At 50.8% G+C, this 26,040-nt stretch overlaps 6 protein-coding genes across 6 annotated transcripts; 3 read left to right on the top strand and 3 right to left on the bottom strand.

Moving 5' to 3' along the window:
• The first annotated feature begins 1,253 nt into the window (after positions 1-1,253).
• Positions 1,254-17,669, top strand: LOC120908583 (cubilin homolog). Its single transcript, XM_040319757.1, is given in 17 exon segments — positions 1,254-1,447; positions 2,106-2,384; positions 2,469-3,150; positions 3,223-3,453; positions 3,526-5,521; positions 7,034-8,440; positions 8,518-8,861; positions 8,958-9,318; positions 9,385-9,717; positions 9,784-9,974; positions 10,046-12,359; positions 12,362-13,150; positions 14,966-15,087; positions 15,089-15,377; positions 15,380-16,278; positions 16,353-16,433; positions 16,503-17,669. Coding segments are annotated over 17 exon segments (11,295 nt in total). The 5' UTR covers positions 1,254-1,367; the 3' UTR covers positions 17,400-17,669.
• Positions 17,447-20,762, bottom strand: LOC120894362. The gene is made up of 3 exons (XM_040296891.1): positions 20,297-20,762; positions 19,299-20,222; positions 17,447-19,234 (listed from the first exon to the last, which is right to left on the bottom strand). Exons 1-3 carry the CDS (start codon positions 20,666-20,668, stop codon positions 17,681-17,683), a joined length of 2,850 nt encoding a protein of 949 aa, XP_040152825.1. The 5' UTR covers positions 20,669-20,762; the 3' UTR covers positions 17,447-17,680.
• LOC120908591 (WD repeat-containing protein 89) lies at positions 20,754-22,605 on the top strand. The gene is given in 5 exon segments (XM_040319770.1): positions 20,754-20,865; positions 20,932-21,318; positions 21,398-21,945; positions 22,028-22,129; positions 22,427-22,605. Coding segments are annotated over 5 exon segments (1,194 nt in total). The 5' UTR covers positions 20,754-20,855; the 3' UTR covers positions 22,574-22,605.
• A 262-nt stretch (positions 22,606-22,867) lies between these two features.
• LOC120908590 (calcium and integrin-binding protein 1-like) lies at positions 22,868-23,717 on the top strand. The gene is made up of 4 exons (XM_040319769.1): positions 22,868-23,084; positions 23,146-23,293; positions 23,363-23,472; positions 23,547-23,717. The coding sequence occupies exons 1-4, from the start codon at positions 22,899-22,901 to the stop codon at positions 23,655-23,657; spliced, it is 555 nt and encodes a 184-aa protein (XP_040175703.1). The 5' UTR covers positions 22,868-22,898; the 3' UTR covers positions 23,658-23,717.
• LOC120908589 (small nuclear ribonucleoprotein-associated protein B) lies at positions 23,701-24,861 on the bottom strand. The gene is made up of 2 exons (XM_040319768.1): positions 24,693-24,861; positions 23,701-24,530 (listed from the first exon to the last, which is right to left on the bottom strand). The coding sequence occupies exons 1-2, from the start codon at positions 24,693-24,695 to the stop codon at positions 23,925-23,927; spliced, it is 609 nt and encodes a 202-aa protein (XP_040175702.1). The 5' UTR covers positions 24,696-24,861; the 3' UTR covers positions 23,701-23,924.
• A 126-nt stretch (positions 24,862-24,987) lies between these two features.
• Positions 24,988-25,983, bottom strand: LOC120908588 (transcription initiation factor TFIID subunit 11). The gene is made up of 2 exons (XM_040319767.1): positions 25,437-25,983; positions 24,988-25,369 (listed from the first exon to the last, which is right to left on the bottom strand). The coding sequence occupies exons 1-2, from the start codon at positions 25,889-25,891 to the stop codon at positions 25,048-25,050; spliced, it is 777 nt and encodes a 258-aa protein (XP_040175701.1). The 5' UTR covers positions 25,892-25,983; the 3' UTR covers positions 24,988-25,047.
• Between the last annotated feature and the right edge of the window lie 57 nt (positions 25,984-26,040).

Below are 26,040 nucleotides of genomic sequence, written 5' to 3'. Positions count from 1 at the left end.
CACATTTCGGAGCTTATTCTAATTCTGGAGTCAATTATGATTCTTTTATAGGAAAATGTCCCAGGTGTGTCAACCCTGCGGTTCAGTCAACTATGGAATCAGTCAACGAAATCGGCTCCGGCTGGAATCGGCAATCAACTTCAAAATCAGAATCGATTCCAGCATTGAAATCGGCTCCGGAATTGATTCCGAACACGGAATCGGAATCGGGTAGGTTCGATTCCGAGCTCAGCTGAGCCATTGTCAACGAGTCTTCAATCTGACCACTAGCGGATCTCAAGATCCACCGTAATAGTGATGCTAGATGTGGAGAAGAGCGTTCGACAGTGTGTGGAATGATTAGTTCGTCACAAACTCCTTCAGTATTAACTTTCGTTATACCTGAAGATTAAAATGACCAAGAATTATTTGCTTTAGCGCACACAAGACCATCCATCACACCATGTCCAGAGAATCCTATCACGACTTCGAATAGGACCCACCCGGCCTATGCAGTTTCTGTGGCGTCGACATCACCGTTATACCGTTATGGTTATACAGCAAAACGCATCACCTGCAAATTGGACCACAGCATCGAGGACATCGATCGCCATGAGAACTTTAACCAGCACCACATGTAAAACAGACAAACACGTTTTAGAATTAATCCGAATGAGGCCAATCAGCTGGCTCTAACGGCTAAGCAAGGAAAGAAAATGAGCAAATCAGTCATATACATGCGATGAGCATGACACCGTACAACCGGTAAGATAGGTTTGTATCTCTTGCATTAAGTAATTTGTATTAAATTTAATGTTTATATCACAAATTCATTATATTTTGTATAATTTTAGTAATATTTAAAAATGTGATTTAAATCTTCCCAGCGAAGCATAAAGCTATTGAACTACGTACCTGCGGAATTATAGCGGGATGATCGTAGCTACATTTGACACGAGGCAATGATCAACGCACTCTAGAAATAAGAGAAGATAATGATATACATTACTATCTGTTCAAAAACCACTCTTTCCATTCACCAATATACCACCAAACATGCAATATCGTTTACTTCTTCGGCCAATTCATTCACAAGTAAGCCTTATATCCTGTTATCACTTGTGGTATTAGTTTCAGGGGGTGGTTTACTCTTTTCAACGTTAAACGCCCCCGTGTTTTCAATAATTATCTTTACAAATAAGAACAGTAAAATACCCAGATTGTCCCTATAAAAGACGATCCCCTGATGCTGGATGCTCAGTTAGTGACGATCGCTTGGAAGTGATCAGAACAAAAGCCTCTAAAGTGTAGTTTTAAAAAGTGTTTAAGTGAAGTGAAAAAATGGTGAAATATTGCTAAACGTGAAGTGAACAGTGAATGATATAAAAATGTGGTTAAAATCCACCTGCATTGCACTGTATGTGCTGTTTTGGGTGTTTTACTGTGTTGAAGGTGGATTTGATGATCAGTAAGTGTGAAGCTAGTGCATAAAACGAGCTAGTTAGTGAAATATTTCCTTGAAGTATTAAAAGTGCTTTTGTGATCAGTATAATATCAAATTGTACCCATTTGTATAACACAAAAACCAAAGCAAAATGGGCGTATAATGTGTTCTAGAAGAGAGTGGTATACGCCTACCACAAGATAGCAACATATACATGTGATAACGCTTTTGGAAGGTGGAAACCAATAGCAAATGTACCAGAAGTTTGTGTTAAACAAAAAAATGTGTAATTACATACATTGTCTGTGAAGTTTTCGTGAAATTTTACAATATTCAAGTGTGTATTTGCTTTACAAAAATTTGTAACTTTTGTTGATATGAGCAAAACATATCCAATGGGGGCGTACAACGTTATCTGGTTCTTCTCTTACATACCCACACAACATGAAATATGAGGAACAAGCTATCGAAACAACAGCTATAAAAGCAGCAATAGAAGTTTTATTTACTGTACATTATGCCGCATGGAAATTAATTTAAATTCATCAGTGATCTTCAACCATTTGACTCTTTGTAAAACGGCAGTTAGGACCTTGAGATTTTGATGATCCTGTCACATACTGAACATCAAAAGTAGATTCTTGTAAGGTACTTTTCCCTAAAATTCTAACTCCAATTCTAGGGCCAAAATACTCGCCACCAATGGGCACATTATTATCGAATCGGCACAGGACAGGAATATTACCTTCTACATGAAGGGAAGCGGGCATCTGAACATCGGCGGGCTAAGCATTGAGCAAGTGTTGCGAACATTGTCCAAAATGATGATCGATGGACGACCGTCAACCGACAGCCAACCCTTTCTGCCCGGCGGCAGTGTGGCCGATCAGGTGCAGCTGCTTGCGACGTACGTCAGCGGTCCTTATGGGTTGATAAAGCGTGTTGAAACCCTCGAACAGCAGTAAGTAAAGCATATAAGGGCTTTCTTCTAACTTCAGAAGCTCTCAACGGATACAATTTGTTTTTTTTTGTTGTTGTTCTGTAGATCTTCATCACGAAATGTAACACAGATGAATCCCCGTATCGGTGCGCTTGCTCGGCGCGTCCGCAATGTGGAAACGAAGGTGGCTCTCCTGATGTCCACGCTGCAGGTAAACCGCTGTACCAGTGGACCCTGTCAGAACGGAGGCACCTGTATCGCTCAGTACGACTCGTTCATGTGCCTGTGTCCGAGCAACTGGGAGGGCCAGACGTGCACGACGGACGTGAACGAGTGTGCACTGTTTGCGGGCACCGATCTGGGCTGCCAGAATGGAGCGACGTGTAAGAACATACACGGTGGCTACACCTGCATGTGCCCGGACGGGTGGCGTGGCATCCACTGCAACACCCGGTCGCAGGACTGTGCCACTGCTGGGGCCGATCTGTGTGGTCATGGTACGTGCGTGCAGGCGAAGGATGGCTACCGCTGTATCTGTGATCAAGGCTGGAAGACGAACGGGCTGACGCCGGCCTGTTCGGTGGATGTGGATGAGTGTAGCGAATCGAAGCCACACTGCTCGAAGGACCCGGAAGTGAGCTGCATCAATTTGCCGGGCTCGTTTGTTTGTGGTCCGTGTCCGGCGGGCTACAGCGGGAATGGGTTCTACTGCGTCGACATTGATGAGTGTGAAACGAATAACGGAGGCTGCAGTACGTCGCCTTCGGTACAGTGTATCAATACGAGGGTAAATCCGGAAGATGTTGGGTACTTTTGAAAGGGTTTTAGTAATATGCACTCATCATTCGTTACATTTCAGGGATCGTATCGTTGTGGGAACTGTCCAGCGGGCTACACTGGCGATGGAAGGACGTGTTTGGCGCAGGGTAACCGGTGTACACAGGGGCTTTGCCATCCGATGGCCCGATGTGTGGATTATGGTAGTGCTGTGCCGAACTGCATCTGTCTGCCTGGCTACATTGGGTCCGGGTTTGGCCCGAACGGATGCTATCGCTCATCAATGAATCCTTGTGCCAGTGCTCCGTGCAGGGTAAGTGTCGGGTTTAAACCGGAAAATGTGTGAAATATATCACTAATTGCATTGGTTTCGAATCTCCTCCAGAACGGTGGCACATGCACGAAGATTGACGCACAAAACTACAGCTGCGCCTGTCCACCGGGAACCAATCCACCGAACTGCATGCGCACGACATCACCCTGCGAATCGAATCCGTGCCAAAACGGTGGCACTTGCGTGGGTTCCAGTGGCACCAGGAACTTTTTGTGCCGCTGCCCGGCTGGCTACACCGGGCTACGGTGTCAAACGCCTACGCGAACCTGCGGTGGCATCCGCTTCCAAATGTCCGGCACGCTGCGGTATCCCGAGTTTAACGGCACGTACAATCACAATGCGCGTTGCGCCTGGCTGATCAAGACGAACGAAACGCAGGTCCTGAACGTGACGTTCACACAGTTCAGCTTGGAAAATCCGGTCAGTTCGGGGGAGTGTAAGTACGACTGGCTACAGATACACGACGGACGCACGTCGGCCGCCCAAATCATTGGCCGGTTCTGTGGCAACGAGCTACCGCGTGGTGGTAACTTCCAGTCCACACATAACATGCTCTATCTGTGGTTCCGGTCGGACAACGCGACAGCGCACGATGGGTTCCAGCTGCGGTGGGAAAGCATCGACCCGGTCTGCGGTGGCACGATAGCGGCGGTCAGCCATGGGCTTATAGCTTCGCCCGGCACGCCCGGTAACTATCCTCCAAATCGGGACTGCAAATGGTATCTGCAGGCACCGCAGGGTCGTCGCCTGCAGTTCACCTTCTTCACGATGAAGATCGAGGTGCACGAAACCTGCGGCTTCGATTATCTGGAGATTACCGATGGGTTGCGGGATGAAGGTACACTGCTAGCCAAGTACTGCAACACCTCCCATCCGCCACCGCTGATCACACCGAGCAATGAGGCGACGGTACACTTCCACAGCGACGAGAGCGGCAATGATGCCGGCTTTCAGATTCATTACGCGGTCGTAGAAGGCGTGCCCGGATGTGGTGGGACGTATACGCAGCGGGAGGGCGTGATCAGTTCACCCCTGTCGCAAACGGACAACGTGTATCCGAACAATCTGAATTGTGAGTATCTGATCAAGCAACCAGTCGGAAGTCGGGTGGAGATCCGGTTTAGCAAGTTCCATCTGGAGCAAAGTGAGGCTTGTAAGTTCGACTATCTGGAGATCTTTGACGGGCCCAGCACTGAGGATCCCTCGCTCGGAAAGTTCTGCGGTGATCGGATGCCGCCTCTTTTCACCTCGACCGGGAACGCACTGATGCTCAAGTTCCACACCGACTGGTCGGCACCGAACCCGGGCTTTAGCTTGCTGTACAAGATTAAGTGCGGCGGTACGTTTACCGATCCCGCGGTGGAGCTAATATCGCCCTCGTACCCGCAGATGTACCCATCCGATCAGCTGTGTGACTACGTCATTCACGCACCGCTCGGTAAGGCGATCGTACTCGACTTTCAGGACTTTGACTTTGAGAAGAACAGCTTCCCCAAGTGTGAGCTTGACTATGTGGAGCTGTACGATGGACTGCTGCCAACTAACGAGACACTGCTTGGGCGGTACTGCAGCACCAAAGCACCACCTCAGACGATCTCGTCGAAAAATGTGCTTCTGCTACGGTTCGTGTCGGACGGATCGGTGTCGGGGCGCGGTTTTAAGGGCAACTTCTCCTTCCACGACGTCAGCTGCGGCGGCGTGCTGATGCGTGAAGACACCATCATCCGATCGCCGATGATCGCCGAGACGGGCAAGTATCAGCACGATGCGCAGTGCGAGTGGATTATTGTGGCGCCGGCGGGCCACGCAGTGCAGCTGACGTGGAACAGCTTCGAGCTGGAGGTGAGTGCTTGGTGCGTGTACGACTACGTGCAGGTGTTCGACAACTCGTCGATGGCGAACAGTTTGGTCGGGCGGTACTGCGGTACGGATAAACCGCCAGCCATTACCAGCACCGGCAACATGGTGACGATCCGGTTCGTGACGGACTCATCCTCGTCGAAGGATGGCTTCAGCTTGTCCTTTAACTTTATCGATGTGGAAAAATGTAAGTACAATAGAGCCTGGTCGGTGGATGAGCGTACCTTTGCTAACCATTTATACATCGTCTAATGTTCAAATTATCGACGTTTAACCACATGACGCTGTAAAGTTGACCTTGTATCGAAATTAAGGTATACTGCTTAGCCTGCTTACACTCAGGTGCTAGGTGCTTAGTCAGCTTAGTCGATTTTGGAGACCTTTTTAAGTCCTAGCTTTTCCTAAATCCTTTGGTGCTACATTAGAAGTGGCTCCTTTGGCAGTGTGCTCAGTCTCCAACTTTTCCTACTGTTTGTCAACGATCTAGATGTTAATCTAGTACAGTAGTCGGCAAAGTACTGATCGCGAGCTGCATGCGGCTCTTTGCTGCCTCTATAGCGGCTATTTTCCCTTCATATACTTTAAAGAACACTGACACATTGGTATGCTTCGTTTCTCAATTTGACTCTTGACGAGGAACTCTATGGCCGTTTTTTTATTTCAATTTTACTCTTTTAAGGCCGCAAAGATTGCCAACCAGATCAAGCATGATTACTATCTTTGTGGAATTAAACTTAGCAGAGTTACTGTCGCAAAATATCTTGGCCTATGACTTAACGAGACATTATCGTACTGAAAACACTCAAAATTAGACAAACAGGATGTTCGGCCTATGTCTCCGCAGTTATGTCCTTTGAAATTAAGGATCCTTTGTGTTTACATTCCCTTCCTTGTTGCTGTGTCCGCACAAAGAAAGTATTCTCGAGACGTATACGACACAAACAGAACAGAATGTATTTGCTAATCTTTGGTTTGTTATTACAATTAAGAGCGGGGAGTGCACGTCTATTCCTTCTCCGGCCGTGATCCTCACTGCGAACGTCACCAGTTGATAGCCCCGCCCACAGAATGATGCAGAGGTCCTAACACAACCCTTGTATTTCTTGTATTGCTGTTGAGTTCGTTCTATACTGGAGAATGCGTCTGTTGTTTGGTGAACTGCCGGGCAAATACCCAAATGATCGGACAAATTGAGCAAAAAGTCACACATCATTTTCTGACTGGTCGGATGCAATTCCTTCGCATCCTATTCGACGACGATTACTCGGTCTCGAACCTTTAAGAACTCGCAAATATCACATGCAGGCATACCTTATCGAATGTCTAAGTTCCCGTCTATCCCGAATGTCTCTCTGAATGATCCTTGATTCCTACTCCCGTCGCCTGCGTGATAGACCCCTTCTCCTCATTCCTTCCCGCCATTCTTGTCACGGTCAGTGTGACTCATTCTTACAAACTCTTTCCGCTGTTAATGGTTAATAGCTTTATATTCGGCTACAACGATCCAGTTTCCCAATGGTTCTCCCGTCTTTATGTTTCATAGTTCCACTTGTTTCCTTAGTTTTAATAACACATTTGTATAACCTCAGAGACAAACAAATAATCACCAATAAATAATAATAATAATAATAATAATAATAATAGTAGTAATAATACTAATAAAAATAATTCAAACAATTTCCTCTCGGCATACTTCCAGCTTGCGGTGGCAACTTCTTCGCCACGAGCGGCATCATCCGTTCGCCCGGCTGGCCCAAAAACTACCCCTCCAACAAGGTGTGCGAGTGGGTCATCACCGTGCCGATGGGCCAGCAAATTATGCTGCTCGTGCACTCATTCAAGATGGAGAAGCACAGAATATGCCGGTTCGACGGGCTCACGATACGCAACGGTGGCACGCAGAACGCACCACTCATCGGAAACTATTGCGGGGAGGACAACTTCAACGGTACGATCTCGTTCAGCCACCAGCTGTACCTGCGCTTCTACTCGGACAGCTCGCGCAACTACGCCGGCTTCATGATCGAGTGGGACTCGGCCACGACCGGTTGCGGCGGAATACTGACCTCACCGCGCGGTTCCATCATCTCCCCGAACTATCCGCTTCCGTACGGGCAGAACGCGCTCTGCACCTGGCGCATCTCGATGAGCCAAGGCTCGGCCATCCACATTGTGTTCACCGATATGGACATGGAATCGCACAAGGACTGCCAATACGACTATCTGGACATTTACGACGGTATCGATACGAGCGGCCGCAAGCTCGGTCGGTTCTGCAGCGCAGAAACGGACCCGATCGTGCTGGACACGGACACCAACCACGCGATCATTCGGATGCGCACGGACGAGACAAACCAGCGGCGCGGCTTCCAGCTGAAGTACAACATCCTTTGTAGGCGAAATCTGACCGGGTACGGAGGAGTGATTGAGTCGCCTAACTTCCCGAACGAGTACTCTGCCTCGATGGACTGCCGGTGGACGATCCGCGTACCGCCGGGGAATAAGATCAATCTGGAGTTTTCCCACTTTGACTTTGAGTCGATCACGCAGCAGACAGGGAGCAATGCGACGCACCAACGCTGCCCGTTCGATTACGTCGAGCTGCAGGAGATGGGTACGGGTGATCTGCCCGTCGCACGGCGCTACTGTGCCAACAAACCGCCCCCGATCGTTAGTATGGGCCGGTCGATCGATCTGATCTTCCACACGGACTCGAGCGGCGAGCAGATGGGCTTTCGGGCGGAATGGTCTATTAATGGGTGCGGCGGTTTGCTGACCAAACCATGGGGGTCGTTCACCTCGCCGAACTACCCGAACCAGTACCCGAAGGAGACAGAGTGCCACTGGACGATCCGGGTGGAGCCGGGCAAGCGGATCGAGCTGGCAGTGGATGACTTCCACATGGAGACGAACGATCAGTGCCGGTTCGACGGGCTGCACATTGCGAACGATGCGAACTTTACGCAGCAGGTTACGAAGATCTGTCACGAGCAGCAGGAACCGGTACATCTGTCCAGCAGCGGGTCAGAGCTGTTTGTGAAGTTTTACAGTGACAGTACGTTCACGTACAAGGGTTTCCGGGCGAATTACAGGACAACGGATGCAAGTAAGTTTCCCTCTGTCTTGCAAAAGAGATTATGTGGCTACTAAAGTCGAAGCTTTTTTTTCTCCCTCTCTCTACAGAATGTGGCGGTAAGATCACACTGCACGAGGGTTTCATCAGCTCACCCAACTATCCGTCCAACTACCCTGCGAACGCGTCCTGCCAGTGGCTCATCCAGACGGACGCTACGCACACGCTCCAACTCCGCCTCAAGTCGCTAGCGATCGAACGTTCGCCCAACTGTATCAATGACTCGCTGCAGGTGTACGATGGCAGCGTCGCCTCCGCCGACCAACTGCTCCTGACGTCCTGTGGCAGTGAACCGAACGTGACGTCCGTTTCGTCTACCGGGCACGAGATGCTGGTCACTTTCAAATCAAACGAACGCATGGAAGCGAAAGGATTCCAGGCAGAGTTCATGACGGTAGTTTCGAAAGATCCTATTCTCCAACGATCGAAAGATCCTCTCCTGTTCTGTAGATGCGATTATATATCTCCTGCTTTTTTCCAATATCCCTAGAATTGTGGATCACGCATCGAAGTGAAACGGCCGGGTAATATTCTGCTCAACAAAGCGCACAAGATGTCATCGGACAACTGCACCTGGGTGCTGATAGCGCCGGAACCAACGCAGCGCATCACGCTGACCATCGCACATCTGAGCGTAATGGACCTGGAGGGCGACTGCTTTGCCAGCGTGACCGTGTACGACGGCGATAGCACGGATGGGCCGAAACGTTTCGAAGGCTGCGGACACAAGATTCCGCCGGCGATCGTGAGCAATGGCAATGCGCTAACCGTGCTCGTTAGCTCCGAGGACTTGCTGCTGAGCAAGATCGACAACCTGTTCGTGGAGATGGCGTACACTACCATTGAAAATGGTAAGTTCGGGGGTTGGAGTGGTCGTAATTGAGATTGCTCATGAACGTACTTCCTCCGTTTTGTAGCCTGCGGTGGACGCTTGACGGCACTGATGGGTCAGTTTGCTTCCCCGAACTACCCGAACACCTACCCACTGAACGTTGAGTGCGTTTGGAAGCTGTCCGCTTCGCCTGGCAACAAGATGTCGCTGTTCTTCACGGAGCTGGATATTGAACCGTCGGATGACTGCAACGGTGACTATCTGGAGGTACGCGAGCGTGATGAAAATGGCCCCCTGCTGGGTGACTTCTGTGGCAACCAGGTGCCAACGAATCTGACCGAAACGAGCAGCTTCTGGGTCAAGTTCCGCTCGAACGGCGCGGGCGTTGCCAAGGGATTCCGGGCGGAGTACTCTTACGGTAAGATGCGAAGTCGCGATGCGTCGTTTGCATTTCTTTTAGTTGGGATTTTGTACGTCGTTTTAGATACGATGAGTGAGATCACCGGTACGAGTGGTACGATCACATCTCCAATGTATCCTAGAAGCTACGCCAGGGCGGATAACATTGCGTGGCGCATTACCGTGGACATTGGGTCTGTGATCGCGATCTCCTTCAACAGATATGCGATCGATCGTCACACGGATGATCCACTGATGTGTGATGGCGCTTTGCGGGTAAGTGATCCGTTTCTGCGATCTTCACTATCAAGAATTCGTTCCCATTTCACCTTTTCATTCCCTTCCAGATATACGACGGGTACGATGAGACGGCTGCCTCCCTGCTCACAGGCTGCGGCTACATCAAACCGGACCCGGTCACTTCTACCTCGAACGTGGTGTACATCCTGCTCGATCACTCGGACGTTATGGAATCGTCATCGTTTTCGCTGAGCTGGCAGCAGAAGTTCGTCAGCAGCGCGGTCAACATCCCCGTCAACAATGAGTACTTCTGCGACGGCCATGCGACGATCGTGCTGAACAGCACCGACACCGTACAAAATCTCACCTCCCCGGGCTACCCGAACGGCTACACCAATGGGCTAAACTGTAGCTGGATCTTCCAGTCCGCCCTGCCGCTTTACCATCCCTTTTTGGTGCTAACCTTTGTCGATCTGGAAGAGTCGAGCGACTGTCTGGCGGACTACATCGAGGTATTCCACTCGTCCGATCTCGCCACGTGGCGATCGTACGGGCGCGTCTGCACCTATTTCCTGCGCGTTGCGAACAAGTTCCACGGCTCGCCGCACCTGAAGGTGGACTTCCGGACGGACTACTACCAAAATCGGACCGGCTTCACCGGGTCCGTGTTTCTGCGCTGCGGCGGCCTGCTTACCGACCCGAACGGGGTCATCACGCAGCCAAACGCGTTGCCGCTAATACCGCCCGCACCGAGCCCGATCGGGCGGCCCGAACTGATGGACGCGTGCAGCTGGAACATCAGCGTCCGGGCGGGGCGTACGATCGAGCTTACGTTCGAGCAGCTCAACATAACCTCGGTAGCGACGCCGTACGCGAACAAAGGCTTCGTCGCCATTATGAACGGTATCGATGACCATTCGCCACTGATCGGGCGGTACTCGGGCACGGAGCTGCCGGGGCCGATCAAAACCAGCAGCAACCGGGCGTTCGTGCAGTACCGGCCGAGCGACACCGGTGCGAACCGGTTCCGGCTGGTGTACCGCGAGGTCGGCATCGAATGTGGGGGCGATCTCGTGCTGACCGCGCAGTCCAACTCGACGATCATCGCGACACCGAACTACCCGAACGTGCCGCCACCGCACACGGAGTGCTTCTGGAAGGTGCTGGCACCGGCCGGCGAGCTGCTGCGCGTCGAGCTGCTCAGCCAGATGCTGCTGCCCCGGATGCCCGGCTGCCGGTCGGAGTACGTCCAGCTGCGCGAAGGGCTCACCTCCCAGGCGCCGGAGCTGCTGCACTCCTGCACCGGCGATCTGACCAAGCGCATCATCACGCGCACGAACGCGCTGCAGGTGAAGTACTTTAACGATCGCGTCGAACCGAACAGCGCCGTTCAGCTGCGCATTTCGCTGGCCAAGTGTGGCGGCGTGCAGCGCGGTTCGCACGGTACCATCACGTCGAAAAACTTCCCCCAGCCGGGCGGTTATCCGGTGCCGGCCGTGTGTGAGTACTACATCCAGGAGGGACAGTACGGCATGATGCAGCTCACCTTCGAGGATCTGCACCTGCCGATAAAGGCGAACTGTAGCGGCCAGGATCACGTGCGCATCTTCTCCATTCTACCCGCACCGAACGAAACGGAGATCGAGCTGGGCAAGTTTTGCGGCCAGGAAGTGCCGAAGCAACCGATACTGAGCGTGGTACCGAACGTGAAGATCGTCTTCACCGCCAACACGCCCAATCCGATCTTCCGGGGCTTCAGGCTGAACTACGCCGTCAACTACAGCCGCTGCAGCCACTCGCTGGTGGGCGAATCGGGCGAGTTCGCGAGCAACGGGTACGGTGAGCCGATGCAGCCGTTTTCATTCTGCGAGTGGCGCATCACCGTGCCGGCCGGGCGGCGGGTGAAGGTCGAGTTTATCGATCTGGACATAGCGGACCAGGCCGTACCGTACCCGTGGTTCCAGCGGCTGTCCTTCTACGACGGGCTCAACTACCAGGTGCGCATCAAGGCCGTAACGTCGAACGACAAAACGACACCGATCTACTCGAGCGACAACCGGATGATGGTGCAGTACCTCTCGAAAGCGATGACCGGGCGGCGCGGCTTCCGATTGCGCTACTCCAGCGACGAGTCGTCGCTGTGCGAGGGCAATCTAGACGGCTGGCAGGGTAGCATCAACAGCCCGGTCAACGTAACGACGGCGGTGTGCACGTACAAGCGCACCGACCCGACGCTGTCGCGCGATCCAAGCGCAGAACCCAACGTTGGCACGCTGGCGCTCAACTTCCGCGAGGTGTATGCCGGTCCGTCCGAGCGGATGTGCGTGGACATTACGCGCAGCGCCACGCCGATCGGTGGCACGAACGTGCTGAAGAAGCTGTGTGTAAACGCGACCAACGTGGTGGTAGTGTCGCCTTTCCCAACACCGTCATCAACACGGCGCAGGCGGCGTACAGCGGTGTGCTAGCGTTCAGGATGGACTATCGCGTGCACCAGTGTGGCGGTGTGTACGGATCCATCCCCAACATCAGCTACCCGGTCGGGTTGGAACCGTACGGACGGGACGGCCTACACTGTGCGTGGTACGTGACCTTCCCGGACCAGACGCTGATCAGCGTTGCGTTCGAGCGGTTCACGCTTCAGCAGCCCTGCGACCAGGAGTACCTGCTCGTCTACAACGGTCCCGGACCGAGCAGCCCACTGCTCGGGCGGTTCTGCAAAGACTCAGCGCCACCCACCGAAGGTATCGTTACCCAGCGGCACCTCCTGTTCGTCGAATATCATACCGTGCCGGCCAACGGGTCATCCGGTAGTGCGGGTTCGGACTTTGAGCTGCGCCTTAGCAGCAAAAACTTTGGCTGTGGCGGTACACTGCACACCGGCTCGCCAACGTTTGGATCAGCGCTCAAGGACGGGAAGTATCTGCCCGGGCAGGAGTGCATCTGGTTGCTGCAGGCGAACGCGGGTCAACATATTGGTGTTCGGTTTACGGGCCGCTTCAACCTGCAGACGAGTCCCAACTGCACCAAAGACTACGTGGAGCTGTTCGATCAGCAGCGCAACCGGGAGTGGGTTAGTTTGGGCCGGGTGTGCGGAAAGGAAGTACCGCCCAGCTTCAACTCATCCGGCACGGTGATGAAGGTGGTGTTCCGAACCGACGAATCGATCGAGGGCGATGGTTTTACCATTCAATGGAACTCGAACTGTGGTGGTAAGTAGACGCATTTGCAAGACTCTTCAGTTTGAAAGAGAATGGGAAGAATGAACAACAGTTGCTTAGGGTTCATATTTCAAGCGAATGGACGAACTTTGTTCACCAATATGTGTCACTGCAGTTCGTCCCTTCTTTTACCAGTGGTGAAAATTGCAAGCATGAATGAACGGACCAACAACGGGAAGAATTAAAGAAAGTACGATCGTTTTAACTACAGCTATTGGGATATAACTTTGACTCAGATCCATGAAAATGAATTAATCTTCAAAGCTAAAGTTAGAATCTGAACCACAAATTCTAAGATTCATCAATCTACAGAGATTGAAAATTCTTCAAAATTTAATCTTCAAATCTCTGTAAATTGATGAATCCTCTTGATTTATGAAGAATGAACCATGAGATCTAACCAAATATTTTCCACTTTATTGCTTTCCTTTTTATTGCACTTTCCTACCTAAGTGAATGAGCCAATTTTATCCATCCACCTTTAAACTATTTCACCATTGTTTTGGTCTCTTTTTCGAGTCCCGTCGTAACGATTCCTGAGTACTACATTATGACTCAACCGATAGATACTGAAAACGATGACGCTTTAGAGGTTGCTTTTTATTATAATTATTAAATCTTTATTCAATGGACAGTTATAGTCCTGATAAAATTTTCTTAGGTGTAAACTAAACTTATGGTTACAAACATAACTCGACTATATCCTGGCGCAAATGTGGTCTTTAAACGACTTTAGAGACGCATCAAAATCGAAAAATTGGTAGACTTCGTTAAATGCCCTGCACATAGAGATTATAGGGTCTCCTGAGCCATAGTTCGTTCGACGACGAGGGACATTCAGCAGAGGTTGCGGGCGTAGAGGGGCCGTTGGAGCGTAGATGTCCAGTCGTTGAAGTGGGATGGACAGTCGATGTTCCCCGTTAGGAGACCTTCAACAAACATTTGCTGTGCTATACGACGCTAGTCAATGAGTTTTTTCAACCCAAGAAGCAAATTTATCGCCTGATTAATATATCTTTAGATATTTATGACTCTTTAGCCAACACTTTCACGAATCTTGATTGATATGAATCAAACCACTCATTACTGAAGATTCATAAGTGTGAACTAATTTTAGATTTCCTTAATGGAAGTGAACGAAATCAGGCTCATACAAATTCGCTCTTTAGCTCCATTTAAAATTTCATTCGAAAGATAGTATGAACGGCATATCGTTCGTCATACTTCTGAAAACGTTTAAACCAAATATCCTTCCTATGAACGACATTCCATCGATCATCATTCGATCGATTGCTTCAAATATTGTTGTTACGAAATTCGTTCGAAAAATCGTTCCTGAGAACGATCGCACTAAATAAAGTGCATATGAACGACGCTCCAAATATCGTTCACAAAGGTTCCTAAGCATTATCGCTCCAAACATAACCGTTCAAACCATAAACATCACATGCTAGTAAGGAGTGTGTTGCCTTTTTGTCGGAACACTTTCCTTGCGAAATCAATTTTGTGCTTCCTTTTGAGTACACGAACAAAAGGTTTTTAGAATGCTTTAAAGTAATACATTTCAATTAATTTTATATGAATATAAGTGAGCCTTCATTTCAAGGATAATTTAAATGTCTCCTCTAATTTTGATTTCGTCATGGAATGTACAACCTTTTCTTATTCATCAATGAAGTAACGACCTTTGTGCGGTCATACCGTCATCGGTTAAATTATCAACCTACTTAAAATAGCCAGTTGAAGCAGTTCCGCTCTAGATCAAATGACTAACACTGATTGTTTGTGCTGCTTCCCACACGATAGGAATATTCTACGCCGAGCAGGAGACCAACGTCATCGTCAGCCCGAACTATCCGGCCAAGTACAACAACATGCAGGTGTGCAACTACACCATCCTGGCGAACACGTCCGATGCTGGTATCGAGTTTTAACTTCCTCGACTTCGACCTGGAGGACTCGGTGGTCACATCCGTGTGCTCGTACGACAACCTCACCGTCTACCGGAAGCTGGAGTACGCCGAACCCATCACCTGGGAAAAGGTGGGCACGTACTGTCGCAAAACTCCCCCGGCACGGTTCCGCGTGAAGGATCGGGCCGCGATCGTGTTCCGCACCGATCGGTACATACAGGCGCGCGGGTTCCGGTTCGAGTACCGGCTCGACACGTGCGGCGCAAACATTACGAGCTCGCGGCGCATCGAAAGCCCCGAACAGCTTCCCCGGACGGTATGTACCGGCCGGCCCTGGTCTGCCGCTGGTACATCGACATCCCGCAGGGCCAAAAGGTGACGGTACGCTTCGAAACGCTCGAGATGGACCACACAGAATCGTGCTACTTCGACATGGTCGAGGTGTACCGGGGGCTGGAACAGACCCCGGACAAGCGGTTGGCGCTGCTGTGCGGCAATCTGACCAGCCACGCGCCGGCGATCGCGATCAGCGGCACCCGGCACGGTATGGTTTCGTTCAAGACGGAATCGTTCTCGACCTCGCGGGCCAAGATGACGGCGCTGGTACTGTACTCGCCCGACTGCGACAAGCACATTACGCTCGACGAACGGACGCCCAGCTACCGGCTGAACGTGATCGGCAGCGGGAACGATCGTGTGCAGGACTGTCAGTACGTGTTCCGCGCACCGAGCGGCTACACGCTGCGCATCGTGTTCGATCAGTTCCACGTGGGTTCGGCACGCAATGCCACGAACTGTACGGACGATTACGTCGAGCTGCGGGATGGCGGTAGCGTGTTTTCGATGCTGCTTGGCCGGTTCTGCGGCAATGAGCGTGTGAATGCGCAGTCCAGCTTCGGTTCGACGTTGCATCTGCGCTATGTGACGGATTCTGCGCTGCGCGGTACGCTGTTCGATGCGACCGTTACGATGGTTCCGTCGCTTTGCGGCGCGATGAACCGGAATCTGACGGGCGGTGCGATCGTGACGCTTAATACGCCCAACTTTGGAGGCAGCGGCAAGTATCCGCCGAACGCCCGGTGCTTGTGGCTGCTGGAGGCCGCACCCGGGAAGCAGATTGAGATACAGTTCCTCACGATGGATCTGCAGCAGTACGATGAGGGTGGCCGAGAGTGTAAAGACTACATCGGCATTCGGGATGCTACTGTAAGTTCTTATTTAGATTGTTGGTGGAATTATCGGGTTGGCTTAATTAATCTAATTGGAATTTGCATTCGCAGCTAAAGTCAATCATTTACGAAGGTCTCGGGGATTCACTCATTTTCAACGGTGGCAGCAGCAACAAGGCCAGCTTCTATCACGTAAGTGTGACACAACCGCTCCACCGCGTAACAAATCTAACCCCCATCGCATCGCTTCCCATCCTGCAGGGTTCGCGGTACGCCAACGCGTACAACATCTACTGCGGTAGCAACTATCTGCCCAGCCCGTACGTATCGATCACCAACCGGGTGTACGTGAGCTTCGAAAGCGACGGCCAGATTGAGGGCAAGGGCGTCTCGCTGCGCGTGCACGAGAGCAGCGTGTGCGCCAAAAACTATACCGCTCTGCAGGGCCGCATCGTGCAGAACGAATTGCAGAAGGATCAGCAGTGCACGATCACGGTGCAGGTGCCGCACAACTACACGATCGCGCTCTACTTCAACATGTTCTACCTGTACAACGTGGACTGTGCGGTGCACGCGCTCAAGGCGTACGACGGTACGCACGAGTCGGCCGACCGGCTGCTGGGCGAGTACTGCAACTTTGCCACCCCGAACCCGCTCTTTACGACCGGCAACGTGCTGCGGCTCGTCTTCCCGGCGACCGACCGGGAGCTGGTGTCGCTGCAGCTCGATGCGACGTACGTTGCTACCGACCAGGGCCAGGGTTGTGGTGGCGAGCTGTACAACTATGGTGGCGTGTTTACCAGCCCGCTCTATCCGGCCAACAATCGAACGCGCATGGAATGTCTGTGGACGGTGACGGTGCCGAACAATCTGCTCGTGGCGTTGCGCTTCGAGGTGTTCGATCTTGGCAGCAAGTCGTCGTGTGCGACCGACTATCTGCAGGTGCTGGACAGGGAGGAAGATCCAAAAGCGCCGAAGGCGGACGACGGTCAGGAGAAGGTCGTACGACAGCACTGCGGCGGAGAAAGCCCGGCCAACTACATCAGCACCGGCAGCACGATCCGGGTGCGTTACAAGAAGACGCAAAACTTTGCCGGCGTCGGATGGGTTATCAAGTTTATGGGAGTGGAGAAGGGTGTAGGGGTGAATGATTATTAATCGGTTTGAGGGAGGGGTTTCTTTCATTGCTTCGCTTAAAAAATAGCTTATAGTTGGTTAGCTTTTTTATTCTTCTTTTCGGTTGGAGATTGGAGACAAAGGAGGGATTCAAAACTGACATATCTTTCAGTTGCGTCTGCCTTCTGTTCATCAAACAGCTAACGATCATCCAAATCCGAATGCTATACAGTAGCAGCAGCAGAATAACTGGCTAAATGTAACATGCCTGCATCTGTCATGTAATAAAACAAATATATTTACAATACCTTACCCAGCGGTCGTCAGCTGTCGAGCACTTTCGTCAGTGCAGATATTATCCTTTTCAGCTGCCCTTTCTGCGACGATTGTAGGCGATGGTTTGCTGATGGAACCAATCGTTCCAGCTGGTCAGTGGCGCTCTGCAAATCTCTAAGGCACTTGGTAACTGGCACTTCACCTTCGACTCCCCGCTGCTCGCTGGACGTTGGTTCAAATTTACGCTTCTTCGTCTGCGAACTGTTGTCCGCGAACATGTCCACATCATCAAGATCATCATCGTCGTCCGGAAACAGTTCATCGATTTGGTTGTTAATCGCTTGCGTTAAGCCGCCATTTGACTGTGCGTCTCGCGTGCGATCAACTTTCCGCGCACAACGGTGCGCAACGGATGTTATCGTTCCGTTGGCACGAGGTTTTATCGTTGGAAGCTTCACAGACGCGTTCGAGTGCCACCGGGCGAGCTGTGATTGTAGGTGCGGCTGTTTGTTTAGAAGCTGCAGTACGGATGGTGTATGGTTGTCCTTCAGCTTGGACAGCAAATGGAACGAGAATGCTTTCACGAACGCGTTTTTGTCGCGCAGAAGCACTTCCAGCCAGTTCGACACGTCCGTTAGGGAATCAGCTTTGAGCAGTAGCTTTCCGACTTGATACTTTATGAATGGTCTCGTATCGCATATGCTTGGCGCGTTTTTGATGCTCAACATGGAATTGGCCGACGAAACTGTTGCGCTTCGTTCGAGACAATCGAATATGCAACTGGTGGGAGTCGTTTTCATAATCGCATCCCAATTTAGCGCCGCGTTCCAGAAGCTCTTTACCGACGGATCCACCAATTTCGTCGTTGCTCCGGCGATGGAGAACAAGCCAAGCGTTTCGTAAAACACCTTTACGTTTCCCGGTGTAAGCTGAAGCGTTTTCACGCACTGTATAAGCCGCTTTTCCAGGCCCGCCGTGAACTGTCTCCTTCTACCTTCATCGATTTCGTTCGGCAACGGGCCTACGGCGGCCCACAATCGATCGTTTTTGCTCTCTCCGATGGGAAAAGCGTCCAACAGTCGCTCTTTGTGCGCGACCGGTAGAAATACAAACAGGTTCCGCAGCAGCTGGCGCACGTACACTTGCGTCGGTCGGGTGGTAAAGATCGAAAAGCGATCGTTAACTGCCTTCCAGAATAGAAGGTAACTGTGCATGAGTTTAAGGGAGTGGTAGCGAACAAACACGGACCAAAGATCGATGCCGAGCAGTGCCGTGTGGTAGTGCTCTTCGTGGAGGATCATTCGAACCAGTGTTTCTTCGATCGTTTTTTGAGCCGCCCGATCTTTCAACCGCACGCCGACCAGCACCAGTGCTGAGCAGTAAACGACTAGCTGTTTGTAGAGCGAGGGGGTTTCGAAGAGCAAAGAATCGGATCGTTTTAGCAAGACGCATACGCGCTGCAAAAGGTTGGTACGGATGCAGTACAGGGAGAGCAGGGCATTATCGTTTGCGTTTGTAACAATTTGGGTAACGATGTGCATGGTCAGGGTGTAGTAGGAATGTATTTCTTGCGCCTTACGGCACTCATACTGGGAAAACGCCTGAAGTATGAATGAAAATGATTTAAAAATAAATAAAAATAGTTTTAAGTGCTTCTTGTATTACCTTTGCAAACGCCTCCGTTCGAAACGAATTTTCCACGATAGCCATATAGCCAATGTGCAGATACTGCTCGACGCCCGCTGCCAGCTCAGTGCATAACGTTTTGGCGTGAAGGCAAGCTTTCACCTCCAGAACGGTGCTGATGATGGGCGTGTAGACACTCGCGTCAACGTGTTGCTTGACCAGGCTTAGCAGCTTCAGCACCACGCGCAAGAAGAACGCGTTCAGCTTCAGCGTGATCGTGCTCTGCTTTGTGGGTTCGTTTTTAGCGCGCAGATCCAAAAGGGAAGCATTAATTCCGCTGTTCAGGATCGTTACTATCTCTCCGATGCAGGCCGTTCTGCGTCGTGCTATAAGCTGATCCACGTGCTCGGTGCACAGTTTCACGACCGTCTTCCATACATCACTGGCTAGCAGCGAATCGATGGGGCTGATTTCGTTGGCCACACTTGCCAGCAGGAGTACACACTGAAGAAGAAGGGAAGAATGAAAATGTTTATACTTTCGTCCACTATAATAAGCGATCTCTGTCATGCAGGGACTTTCCGTTTTACCTTTCTCCAGATAACCATACTCTTCATCGTGATCCATTGCACGAAAGTAGCTCCCCCGCCCGGGGCACGCTTCCCGTGGATACAGCAGCTCCAGAAACGCAACCAGAAGCTTCTTGCAAGCGGCATACAATGACTTCATCGCATCCAGCCCTTCCGCTTCCTGGGCCATCGTGACATAGTTTTTCCGCACGATCGTATAGCACCGCAGCAGGTACTCGGGAAAGATGACAATCGAGCGTAGCAGCTGACATTGTTCCGCCCGTTCCGCAAGATATTCCACTAGCTTTTGCAGCACGTCGGCAAGCTTCAGCAGAATGGTGAGATTCTCCACGAAGAAGAACGACAGCGCATTGGACTGCAGTTCCGATTGTATCTGCAAGTAAACGGGAACGGGCGTTAGGACGTAATTCGCACCCCCGGTTTTCGTGCGGTTCTTGGGTGACGCACCTTCTCAAGAAAGCCAACCAGCTCCGGCAGAATGGTGCAGGAAATTTCTAACTCAAACTCCTGCGGTTCAAACCGGTGTATCGCATCGGTGAAGAGCAACGCGTACAGATCGAGGTCACTTTCCTGCCGTCGCAGTCCCTTCAGCGAGGCCTGCGCTATGTCCTTCAGCGGCACGCTGCGGATCGCCTCGCCGAGCAGCAGCAGATCGTTGGCACTGTTTAGTATCACTTTCGTTTCGCTCATCGTTCCGGGTGGGAATAAAACGCAACAAAAGCACTGATAAATGTCTGCGGTGTGCTGTACCCGGAGGTACCGGAATGCTGGCCTGTACCAGAGGGGAAACAAACGCCGATCGAAGTAAACACAGCCCATCAAACAAGTGTCAGTGGAAGTGGGAAAGCGCGCCAAACTAAATAAAGCCCCCTTTGATCGCTTGTTGGCAGCTGTCAAACTGGTGCCCGGCCGGGGGCACGTGTTTGTTGTTGATGTTTACGAAGCCGCGGAAGCAGTGCACCGATACCGATCCTTTTGCTACTCTTGTTTTGCTGTAATTAAAAGCATGTTTGATGGTTTGTAAAGCTGCAGTACGTTTACTGGATAGCCATTTTCAGAAAGTTCCATTTTTCCCCCGTTAGCTGATTTTCAAAGTTCGGACGAAGAGTCTCCCGTTCCGGATGCGAATTCGTGCGAAGATCAGGAGTTGATTCAACTGTTTCAGCAGCAAATATCGCCCGCATCGGAAACGGCCGCCTCGTTAAAGCGCACCTGTGGACTGCACATCGCCCAATCGTGCGATTACGACAAAATTGCCGTCGGCCTGTCGCGCTGCGAGCTGCAGCTGTTTCAAGTGCGCGAGGGCGGGCAACTTGCGGTGGAAAGCAGAACGCTCGGACGGTACGAAAGTGGCATCCGTGGCGTGCGGTTCTTTAACGGCGATCCGAACAGCCTGCTGTGCTGCACCCAAGATGGCAGTGTCTTCCTATACGATGTACGGACCAGTGATAAGGTGTTTAGGTATGAAGGTGAGGTTCAAAATCCGTTTGCAAATCGATCCAACGTTGTGAATCTTTCTAAAGTTTATATGACCTCTCCTTACCGCAGATACCTCCGAAGGCGCCAAAAAGACCATGACCTCGTGTGACATCAACCAGAACGATCGGGTGCTGTGCGCGTCCAGCGAGGTGCAGAAGACGGGGGACAGTTTTCTCCTGTTTTTCGACGTGCGCGAGCGAAACTATCTCGGCTGCTACTGGGAGTGCCACAGCGACGACATAACGCACGTGCGGTTTCATCCCACCAATCCGGACCTGTTCGCCAGCGCCAGCGTGGACGGGCTGATCAACGTGTTCGACATATCGAAGCTGACCGAGGACGACGCAATGCAGTACTGCTTCAACGTGGAAACGGCCGTCGACTCGATCAACTGGCACGCGGACCCGACCGGGCGCGATCTGGTGTCGTGCGTAACGACCACCAACGATCTGCATCTGTACGACGTGGAAAGCCAGGACAGTGTGGCGCTGTTTGATCGTGCGCAGATAACGAAATCGTTGCGTCGCACGTCGGCGATCGATTGCAATGTGGTCGGTACGCACAACTACGGCAATGGGAGCTTTTTCGTGCTGGCGGGGTTCCAATTTTAACCGAGGGTAAGTGGTGCTAACGAGTTTAAGGGTACACTTTTACGGATATTTTGATAGCGCTTTTTTGTAATTTGCTACTTCCAGTAAGGATTGCTTACGCACGCTAAGGTACGACAACAAAACCTTGCTTCCTGATCGATCGTTCGGCGGCAACAAGCAGATAGTACGCGCCAGTGTGTACAACGAAAAGGTATTTTTTTGCATTACCAATCTTATACCGTAAGAGTTTGTTAGCTTAAGCGCGCGCCTTTTGTATACCTTTCACTTCCTTTTCTTAAGTACCTACAAGCACGCCTTTGTGATAGTAGTAGTATGACACCCCTTGCACGCGGAAAGGGGAAGTAGTTTACCGGTCCCATCCTGCCACACATCTATCTTGTCGTTATCATCGACCGACGCGCGCGCCTTATCTTTTTACATCGTTTCTTTTTATTTCCCACCCATTAACGGGCCCTGTTTATTTCTCCCTCCCAAAACACACCAATAGGACCAGTATCTGATTGCAACGGGCGAATGTGGTTTGATTACGCTCTGGAAGTGCCGAACGGATGGGTCGGAACAGACGGGCGTCAATGGGGCGAGCAAAAGTCTGAAGCAAAAGCTGCACGTTAGTCACCGCGCGAAGCCGTATTGATCGTGCCGCGCGTCACAAGAAAAGAGAACGTGCGGTTTGTGTTAATTTTAAAGTGCGAAAAATACAACATATTGTACAAAACGGAAGCAAAACGTGTGTTCTGAGCTTTCTTCATCGATGGAATGTGTTTGAATATTAGATCGTTAACGAGAATCGATTCCTACGCACATTGACATTGGACGTACATTTGGTGTCTTATTTTTCCTTTGTGCCCCCTTGCGTAGGGTGCGCGCTTTGATTGATTCTAATTGATTTTATCGCCAGCGAAAGTTAGTTGAAAATTTGACACTCTGGTCTGGTTTGGTGTACCGATCAACCGATTGCCATGGGTTCGAAGGCGAGCATCATCACGAACGAGCAGCTGTCGGAGTACGCGGAGCTAACGTATCTTACCAAGTCCGAGATCATTTTTATCCTGCAAAAGTTCCTGCTGCTCGACGATGGACGCAACTTTTCACTCACCAAACGGTTCCCCGAGCAGGAGGTGGTGAATTTGTTCCCTCAGTTAAAGGTAAGAATGGGAAATGAACGCACAGAAGTGGACAATGTTGCATATTGTGCTTCATTTTTAGCATAATCCCTTCCGCGATCGTTTGCTGCACGTGTTTTCGTCGGAAAATGATGACAGGTTTTCCTTCGAAGACATGCTCGATCTGTTTAGCGTGCTGTCGGAAAAGTGTCCACTCGCGGTGAAGGCGTCCTGGGCATTTCAAATATACGGTAGGTTTCGATTGATGTGTGATTGTTATCCATATTTTCGCTTAATAGGGTTTTTTTGGACTTTTACAGACTTTGATGATGACAATCTGATCACAAAGGAAGACATCCTGGAGCTTTGCGATCGGATCACGCAACAGGATCGGTTGGAGCAGGAGGAAAAGATGAATATCGCTGATCTGGTAAGTAGAGGGTTAAAATTTCATATCTTTTCTACGTTGACAATATTTTATTGGTTTTTTGTTTTACTTTCCAGCTACTTAAAGAGATAGATCTGCAAAACAATGGTAACATTGGCGAGTTTGAGTTCGTTCACGCCATGAGCAAGATGCCAGAATTCCGCCAGACTTTCTCCTGTCGCGTTTGAGGCTTGTACAAACTTTTGAACGACAATAAACTACGCTATCGACTTTACATTGGATGAAAATTCTGAAGAAGTTCAGTTTACTTTATTCGCTATTTCAAACGTTTACATATGGTACGCCCACATGAATGTGGTGCGAGAAGTGTATTTTGTGTGGCTGTTTCTGTTTGCTCTTCCAAGAGCAAAACAAAGAGTATGGAGGTGGAAAGAAATGATCCGAAAATCTACTTTATGTTCGGCCGGGCGCAGTGAACACATTCTAGCGTGGTGCTAGTAAGGTCTGGGCGGTGGACCACCTCGCATCATACCCGGCGGTGGGCCTCGCATTGGCGGCGGGGCACCACGCGCCATACCCGCCATCGGATTGACGCCAGGCATCATGGCAGGCGGTGGTCCGCCCGGAATCATCGGACGCATCTGGGGCGGAGCGGACACCTGCTGTCCCCTGCCCACCGGGGCCATATGCTGCTGCGATGGTCCTCCGACACCGCGCACCGGTCCCTGCAGACCGGCCGGAACGCCGGCAATGTTGGCCGGCATACCGCGACCCGTCACCCGACCCATACCCGGACCACCGGCACCGCCCGGTATCGGTACCCGCGGCAGACCTTCCTCCGGCGGTGGCGGCCCTTCGATTGTGAGCGATACGATGTTGCCACCGCGCAGCAGCACAAACCCGAGCACGCGCTTTTCCTCCCGCTCCGGCAGCTTCGTGTTTTTCGGCTTAATTTTCCGGAACTCCTCGCAGTCCCCCAGGATGAGGTTCATGTGTTTGTCGAACGCTTTGAACGTGCCGATGAAGGTACGCGAGTCCTGCAAAACGATCCGCACCCTGTAGTTCAGGAGCTGGATCATTTTGTTATTTTTGCCGATCGTCTGTAAGGAGAGTTGGAATGTTGGAGGATAAACTCATTGTGAAAAGGCAAGAACGGTGCATGTTTATGGGGCGCAATCGTGTGCCGCCGACGCCATAACCTGCGTCGCGATGGTCCGGCCGTAGGCTTGTGTTTACATTCGGTTTTTGCGCAGGAAACTTACCATTTTCGCATCAACTCACGGCACAATCACACACAGGAAAGATGTATGCGTAGTTTACGCACTTTTGGTGGCGAAAAATGCTTTATTTTACACGATTTTGCCCGCAAAATGTTTACCGCATCCGAAATGATGCGGTTTGGACTTTTTTGTTGAAGATTTGTGACAGCTTGCTGGACAAGGTGTATAGATGACGGACGGTGAGGTAGTCAGACAAAAATAAGATATTTATAAAACTATATGCTGCAAACAGTCGCATGGTAGAATTTTGTCATCCTAAACAATTTCAAATGTTTTATTTTTTTGTTTAGTTCGAAGGATAGCATAAAAAAGGGATAATATATTTATATCTACAGCACTAATTGAGTTTGAAAAACTGTTTGTGCCCTCGGCCAGTCGGGATGTGCCCTTTGTTCCGCAGCCGTCGAACCGCTTCACGTAAATACTTCGGCTGAATGGCCCCCGTCTCGCCAGCCTTTTCCATCACGTCCAGTGCCTCCTCTACGACCTCTCCGACGAACACTTTCGCTATGCCGGACATGGCAATGACCACATTCTGCGAGACGGAACAACCGGTGATGGTTTGCATCAGACGCTTGACGGCTGCCTTGGGAAATGCCGCCCGGCGATACATTTCGTACCGATCCAGCTGCTCTTCGGTGAAATTAGAAACAAGCACTCTAGAAAAACAAAGAGAAACCGTTGGGAAGGGATTTTCCTTGAGCGGCACCATTCCATTCCACTTACTGCATCTTTTCGCGCTCCTCCTCCTCCAGCTCGCGCTTGCTCTTGGTTTCCTTGCGCTTGTCACGCTCGCGGTCTTTCTGGTCCTTCACCATCAGTATGCTATTATCGTGTCCCATTTCCGGCATGATGATGTCCTCAAAATCGGTCCGTAAGTCCGGTTTATCTTCATTGCCGGACGAATCCCGGCGGCTCGATGATGGGGGCGGATCGAAGAAGTCGTCCTCCGAGGAGAGCAGCGATTGCAGATCCTTCTTGTTATCCGACGGCATGTTGTCGTCCGAGCTGCTTGGTTCCAGTATGTTTTCCATTGTGTTGGCTGTGTGTTTGATGTTAAATTTAAGGAAAACGAGGAGCGAAGATCGCCCTCGGTGGTGTTTGTTTACGTTTTTAATTTCCTTTGCGGGATTGGCATCAGCAAACGTCAACCAATAGACGGTCAAGGTGGATGCAGACATGATGGAATAAAGTTGAAACTCTTTGCGATTACGTAAGTTTTTAGCAAATAAGTGTAAATATTTTCACCGAAATTCTTTTCTCTATTTATCAGTTAGCTTTTAGATTATAAATTAATCTTAATATTTAATCTTTTTCAAATTAAGCAACA

Source organism: Anopheles arabiensis, chromosome 2 (genome assembly GCF_016920715.1).
Source record: "Anopheles arabiensis isolate DONGOLA chromosome 2, AaraD3, whole genome shotgun sequence".
NCBI classification, from domain to species: Eukaryota; Metazoa; Arthropoda; class Insecta; order Diptera; family Culicidae; genus Anopheles; species Anopheles arabiensis.
The sequence above is the reverse complement of the archived record's forward strand: the minus strand, read 5'-3'. Positions and strand labels throughout refer to the sequence as shown.